General features: G+C 38.8%; 1 protein-coding gene across 4 annotated transcripts in view; it reads right to left on the bottom strand.

Moving 5' to 3' along the window:
- Positions 1 to 329: 329 nt before the first annotated feature.
- The window catches only part of LOC147410102 (protein VAC14 homolog), a 35,567-nt gene continuing 28,103 nt past the window's right edge, over positions 330 to 7,793 (bottom strand). For 3 of the 4 annotated variants that reach the window (XM_086432292.1, XM_086432290.1, XM_086432293.1), the window contains 2 exons: positions 866 to 1,165; positions 330 to 754 (listed from right to left, as the gene is read on the bottom strand). In XM_086432292.1, coding sequence (XP_086288418.1) covers positions 656 to 754; positions 866 to 1,165 — 399 coding nt within the window. In that variant the 3' untranslated portion in view covers positions 330 to 655. Of the gene's footprint in view, positions 755 to 865; positions 1,166 to 7,793 lie in introns of those variants that run through there. The other variant, XR_015175624.1, reaches the window with a different exon arrangement.

Here is a 7,793-nt window from a genome sequence, read left to right as displayed (position 1 = left end):
CATTCTGTTTTACTGAATTTTATAATCAGTGTCGGTGAACTAATTAGAGAAGATGCAATGTATTTATTTATTTTTTCTTTTTTCTTTTATTTCATCATCTTTATTCAAGTACATACGTAACAGAAGCAAATCTATAACATTTTTTTTCTGTTTAAACTGTCAAAAAATTTCAACAATACAATTGTATATGTAACTTGCATGCTAGAATTATATGTATGGAAACTGGCGAACCAAACTAACGAACTTTAGCGAACAAAGAAAATAATTCTCTAAAAACTCTTGAATTATATAATGTATTTTTCATGCCAGAGTGAAACTGCGAATCAAAATTTAAAACTATGAACATAGAAAACATCATATAAATATCAGTGTACAAATTCTCCAAATATTTTATTTTTTAAGTTCATTTTCACAGTTCTCCCTCGTGCCCTATATGGTCTTCCATGTAAAAATAAATAAAAGAACCATACAGGGGACTTCCGGTTCGTAAAAGATAGAATTGCACAAGGAGCCACCCAAAAATATCGCAGTTCGACCAACCTCCAAGAATCCAATACAAATAAACCAAAAATAAGATATACAATTTTACAATTATAGCCTGCATACCAACAGAAATGCTGACAGGCAAAAACCAAGAGAATAAACAGGATCACTGTTACAATTGGCCGGGGCATGCCCATGATGATCTTGAAGGAGGGCGTGTCAGTTCTGGCTTGGGCGACGGTCGACGAGATTCTTCCACTCTTTGCACCTCCTGCAAGTTAAATTGTCACTCTCCGAGGTCATAAACAAGTATCAAAATATAATTGTTGAAACTTTAAGAAAGAATGATTATAAGTATATTTAACCAAGAAGTTCAGCAAACCTGTGATAAGGTGGACGAAGTGGAATTACGAGACTGCAACTGTGATTTCGTATGCATGCGATGTTGATCTTGCATGCACTCGAACTGTTGCAACCTCGAAGTGAAGTTGATACCATTATGTATGTTCCCTGTATCCTGGTCCTTGTCACCATCCTCGGTAATTTGGGATTCACTTGGCATGTGATGTAACATTTGTGAGTATGGGTTCTCGGAAGATGTTCGCCTGAACTGATCACCATTTAAAGAGTATGAAGGCACAGTTCTCAATCGTGTCCGTAGTATTTTGAAGGCCGCACTTTGCTGCATTAATGATTAAATGAGTAAGACATTACTAGAAACTACTGCAAAAAAAGAAGCCTAGTCAAGAAACTTAAATTATCAGTTCTTATTTTATCAGTAAAAATGAATTCATTTAAGTAAATAAAAGAAAAAATGGATACCTAAAAAGCCACCACTAGATCAGCAAATACTACTACCCCAGCTTACCCCATCCTTATACATTTTTTTTGGCTATGCAAGCAAGGGGTTGGTGGATAACGGAGGTGAAGATGGGTTCAACAGGATTTGAACCTAGGTCATTGGATCAACTCTCTCCAAGCCTTTCCCACTTATATAAGTGGCATCTTCACCCCGTCCTCCTAAATAATGATTCCTATTTGGAAAATAATGTCAATCTCCCATACTAGAGCAGGGTCTAAGCCGCATCCCGAGTGCACCATGGGGTAATACTAGTGGTGGAGTGAATATGTGAAGAGTTTTTTTTTTATAAGTGTAATTTATTATAAAAAAATGAGAAGTGTGTAATAAAGGTAGTCGAGATGATCAACCTAAAACCAAAGGAAGCGAAGAAAAGAAAAACCAAGTCAAAACACAGACTCCCACCTACAAACTAAGTCTTCAAAGAAAACACCTTTGCACTCAAGAAAAAGTTTACACCAAATAAATAACATCCCTAGGATGTCAATTATGATCTCTTGAGGTGAAGACTCCACTCCTTGGAAAACTCTCCTATTCCTCTCCAACCAGATCCCCCAGCACACTACAAATGGGAGAGTACTCCCCGAAGATTTTCTTCCTCCCAAAGAACAAGGCTTGATCCCAACTGGGAAAGAGAGACAAGACCTATTTTGGGAACGCCCAACTGAATCCAAAGAGCACTAAGAAATGAAACCAAAGGGACATGATAAGAGGGGAAATGCAACAAGATATGGCCCACAAACTCCTTTGGATTTGCACAGAAAACAGAAATTTGTTAGTTGCATAGAGGATTTTTATGAACCCCTTAACTCCTTGGTGAATAATTTTGATCCATCAAAGGAGCATGGGATGAATGATCCTAAGGATTTGGTCCCGGTGTAGCCCGCTATAGACAGGCCTGATAGAGGAGGTTGGGTTGGTTCATTGAGACCTGTTGATAAGACTCCATTTATAGACAAGACCCTCAAACTTCTTCAACATTAAGCACCATACATACCACAAGCCCAATTATTAATGATAATGCCTGGTAAAGATTTCGACTTCCCCTCAAAGACACCGATATTCCTCTCCTTCAAAATGCCCCAACAAATGACATTAGTCCACAAAAGGACTCTTTTTCTTCCCAAAAACACTACTTTACAAGAAAGACAAAGAAGGATGAAAAGAAACATGAAATGGCTCCAAACAATCGCCGTAAAGTTAATCAGAATTGACTATAAATACAAGCAAATTGGTAGACTGCACTCTAGGTGTTTCAGATGAGAACCTCCCTCCATCTCAACCTGGATCTCAATTGCACTCTCCTCATCTCCATTTCCATCTTTCTCTCAATCTTTCTCTTCATGATCTCCTCCTCTTTCTGCTACAGTGCATTGTTTTCTATCAAAAATAGACTTATTGATATAGTAAGTAGGGATTGGTGGTTAAATATGATTGGCCCATCTTTATTTTAAAAAAATGGTATTTGATGGCTATGGATAATGTGGTAGAAGATCGATGGGTTTTATCTCAATACAATTTGTGTGCTCAATTTAAGTGTTAAATGGGTTTTGATTTTCATTGGGTTTCATCCATTATCATTTATATATATATATATATGGGTGGCATTCTTTTGACAAAATCATAGACAACATTCTAGACAAAGCATTTTGTCTTATATGGGCTAAAATTTTTGGAATGGGCTGACTTTTTGTGAGGATTAACTCTATGATGAGAAAATCATCCTCACAAAAAATCAGCAAATTCTGAAATTTCTAACCTTAGTTTATAAGATGAAGAATCGTGAACCATCAATTTTTACCAATAGTTTGTAACCACTTTTCATGGGGTTAGAAGTTTCAGAATTGGCTGATTTTTTGTGAGTATGATCTACTGACTATAGAGATCATCCTCACAAAAAGTCATTCCATTTCGAAATTTTTAGCCATGTAAGACAAAACTTTGTCTAGAATGTTGGCTAGGATTCTGTCAAAAGAACGCTACCCTATATACATATAGGGTCGGGTTCCGTAGACACATATTGCGACTCACATTGCGACACACCGTTGTCTTATATGGGCAAAAATGTTTGGAATGGGCTGATTTTTTGTGAGGATGATCTCTATGGTGAGGAGATCATCCTTGCCAAAAATCAGCTCATTATGAAACTTCTAGCCCCATGTTTACAAGTTGAAAAATTTTAGACCGTCCAATTTTTGTAAATCAATTTTGATGGGGTTAGAAGTTTTGGAATGGGATGATTTTTTTGTCAAGATGATCCCCTCATCACAGAGATCATCCTCACAAAAAATCAGCCCATTCCTAACATTTTTGCCCATATAAGACAAACAGTGTGTCGCAATGTGAGTCGTAATAGGGGTCGTAATAACGCCATCCATATATATATAAGTGTGTGTATAGGTTTCATCCATTATATGGAATAAATTGATGGGGTTCCTGATGAAGCAACTTCAACGCAAACAATTGGTTCTTATACAATGTATATCCTGACTTCTAAGAGTTATTTCTAATCTTTTAGGGGAATTAGGTCTTGATATTCATGGACAAATAGTGACAAATGGGTTTCATTGATTCCCATGGGTAAATCCATTTCTTGGAAAAATTACTTCCGTTCAAGATGTTGACATAAATTGGAGTAAACTGGATGTGGGGGCATCTTATAAGGTGAAAACGATTTTCCACCCAACAGTTCAAAGAGTGGAAAAAACAATAGTTATTTGAAAGAAGGATTAGCTGCCCTTAGTGTAAGTACATTATTTGAAAGCACTTTGCCCATCCTGCCTACATATTTCCTATTCTTGCTCTAGCCAAATGTTAGTGGCCAAGCCCTTGGAGAAGTGGATGGGGATTCATGAGGAATGATAGAAATACCCGGAAATTCCATTTTGTAGTGTAGCAAAGGGCTTCCTTGCCCAAAGAGGCAGGAGGTTCAGGAATCAAACAGACAAACGAAATGAATGGCTGCCAAGTAAAGGGAAACCATTTGGAAGATACTGATTGTAAATTTAGTTCTTGCAATTTTGGATTGCTCTCAAATCATCGTAGAAGAGCATATGTGAGTGGGGTTTGCGAAGGTATTTTGAACTTGAGAAACCTATTTCGTGGAGGTATCTATTTCAAACTAGGTTAGGGAACTTTAATGAGATTTTGGGTAGACTTTGAGTGTAGTGATTCTCCGAAATCCTCTGCAACTCCATCCATTTATGCCCTTTCATCAAAGGCGTCGTAATTTGTCAGTGTTTGGTGACCGAACAGGACGAGGTTTCATGGAACATAGGTTGTGTTCTTGCCTCGCTTCTTGGAACAATTTATGTGATTGACATCAAGGGCATCTTGATGTGTATTGTTTGAGACCTAAGTGTCATAATTTAAGTGCAAATCAGTCAAGAACTTCCCCCCTAAAAGGAAGTTACTGTGGTGACTCCTCTTGCTCCCTTGGGTTATTTGGATATAGAGTAACCAGCACATATTTGAAAATAGGAAGGCTCCTTATGGTATTTAGACCTAGTCTCACCAAGTGCCAATCCCAAGCATCTAAAAATGTATAATACACAAAGCTCATCTACTTATTGGTCACCTAGCTTTAAAGGGAAAATAAAGAAGCCTACTGCTCGTACAATACCAAGTACCACCTACCTCAATCCACTTTCATTTATAGAAAGAATGCAAACCATCGTTTAAGGACGTCAAGCTACATTTATTTAGTAGGTCCTTAAACACTACTAATTCAACACACTACAAAGGGCACTAAATCCCAAAGAATCCGCTTTGCCTTGGTGAAATGTCTCCCCCACTGAAGCCAACTATGCACCACATCTAACACCGAAACATGCAAACACCCCACCAACCCAAATAATTGGATAAAGTGATTTCAGACCTTGCAAGAGAAAGAGCAATGTAAAAGCAAACGAATCGTTGATTCCCCATCTGACTCACAAAGGTAGCAAGAATTAGTTAACTCAAGAGGTCAATGGTCGGCAGCCTTCCGAGCGTGGCGAGCCACATAAAAACTAAAACCTTTGACGACATGCTCGTCCGCCAAACCGAGGCACAAGGGGAATTGGATTCAGTAAATTGAGCTCCAACTAAATACAAAGACTGCACAGTGAAATTACCATCGTTCGATCCGTCCAAAACTCGTCCATCATCCATACTATAATCCATCAATGACGCCTCAATACACTTAGTAAATCTCACCAAGCTCTCCAACTCCAAGTCATTGAAAGAACATCTAAACTCGAAATCCCAACTAACCACCTCGGTATTTATACGAATAAAGGAGGAGACCACTTTTCTTTTTCAACTTTCTTCAAAAAAAGCTCATACAATTCTAGAAAAAGAAGGTTCAACGGCCGATCTCCACACCACCAATCTTCCCAAAATCTCACTCGATCACCCTTTCCTACTTTAAATTTCACCTTCATACGATACAACTGTAGTCTCCTTAGAATACCTTTCCATACTCCACACCCGTAGGGCTCCTTTTGCGACATCGCTTTTCCAACCACTGTTATTTGTTTCGAAAGTCTCCCTAACAACCCTCCTCCACACTATTTTCCTCATTACCAAACCTCCAAAGCCACTTACCTAAACGTGCCAAGTTCATAATACTAAGATTTTTGATGCCCAAGCCGCCATGACTCTTGGGCGAGCACACTTTTTTCCAACTCACAAGATGTAACTTCCTTTTACCATCTGCATCATGCCAAAAAAAAGTCCCTACACAATCTATCAAATTTGTACTCCACTATCTTCGGCACAGATAACATGGAAAGGTAGTAATTTGGGATAATTGATAGCGTGTTTTTGATCAAAGTAAACTTGTCATCTTTAGAAAGATACCTCGATTTCCACAGCCTCTACTTCTTAGCAATCTTCTCAATGACCGGATCCCATAATTCCTTACTATTATAACCCGCGCCCAAGGGAGGGCTCAGATATGAAGAGGGTAAGTTCCCAATCTGAAAGCCAATCGAAGCGGCCAACACCTCCAACCCTTGCATATTCACCGACTGCAAAGAAACTACTCTTTCTAAAATTCACTAAGATACCCAAGATCGCCTCATAACACCCGAGAATCCTACTCAAACAGTGTATTTGAGTAAGAGAGGAGTCGAGAAAAACGAGTGTCGTCTGCAAATTGAAGATGAGAAATGGCTGTATCTCCCAACCCCGCCTTAAACCCAGTAACTTTCCCTAACTCCACAACTCTGCCTAACATCTGACCCTAATCCTCAGCAACTAAAACGAATAGGAACGGCAACAAGGGGTCGCCTTACCGAAAACCCCTTGTACTCCAAAAGAAACGCAACGGAGAACCATTCACAAGAATCGAAAAGGAGGGAGTAGAGATAAACTTGAGAATCCTCGTCACCCATCTAATCCTAAACCCCATCCTTCTCAACAAGTATTTAAGAAATTCTAATTTACGTGATCGTAAGCTTTTTAGAGATCAATCTTACAAACTAGCCCAGGAGTCTTTGACTTTCTTCTAAACTCTATGCATTCGTTAGCAATAAGCACCCCATCAATGATTTGTCTCCCTTGCACAAAGCTCCTTGAGTTGAGCCAATGATGTTAGAAATCACACTTTTAAGTCTCGCAGCTGACACTTAAGAGATAATCTAGTAAACTGAACTCACCAAGCTAATTGGTCTCAAGTCAGAAATTTCCTCCGTACCAGATGTTTTGGGAACAAGAGCCACAAAGGTGCAATTACTCCCAAGGTAAAGAAAGCCTTTGTTATAGAAGTCTACAAACACTGCTAGCAAATCATTTTTTACTGTCTCCCAATTTCCTTTGAAGAAGGCAATAGAAAAACCGTCCGGACACGAAGTCTTAGCACCATCCATACCCATAATAGCCTCCAAAACCTCCTCCTTGTCAAATGGCCGTTCCAACAAACTTCTACGCTCACTAGAAACCTTATCAAAAGGAAGGTTATCAAACGAGGTATGTCTGTATTTTGCTCCGTATACAAGGCTTTGTAAAAATTCATAGCACCTTAAGTCACCACCACACCCCTTCAAACTTAAGGCAAGAAATAAAATTTACCCGATTGTGATAGTTTTCCATCTTGTGAAAGAATTTCGTATTGCCATCTCCTTCCTTAAGCCACTTAATTTTAGATTTTTGCCTCCAAGTCCGCCACTTTGGAATTTCTCTTTTAAATTTACGCGAGAATTTCTCTCCTCCTCACTAAGACCATTTACCTCTTCTTTATGATCTAATAGCCCCAACTCCTTAAGCAGTTCCTTTGACTATCATCTAGACCGATGAACGTTTCTGCATTCCACATCTTGGGCCTCTCCTTCAGAAACTTCAACTTCAATCTAAACATTGTACTAGGTCTACCTTCAAAGCTATTCTAATTTCCACCAAGATGCTACCAAATCCTTGAAGTTAGGATAAGACAACCACATGTTCTCGAACCTAAAAGGAGTTTGGCAAG

Source organism: Akebia trifoliata, chromosome 2, assembly GCF_017979445.1.
Source record: "Akebia trifoliata isolate Shusen 1 chromosome 2, ASM1797944v1, whole genome shotgun sequence".
In the NCBI taxonomy this organism is placed as follows: Eukaryota; Viridiplantae; Streptophyta; class Magnoliopsida; order Ranunculales; family Lardizabalaceae; genus Akebia; species Akebia trifoliata.
The sequence above is the reverse complement of the archived record's forward strand: the minus strand, read 5'-3'. Positions and strand labels throughout refer to the sequence as shown.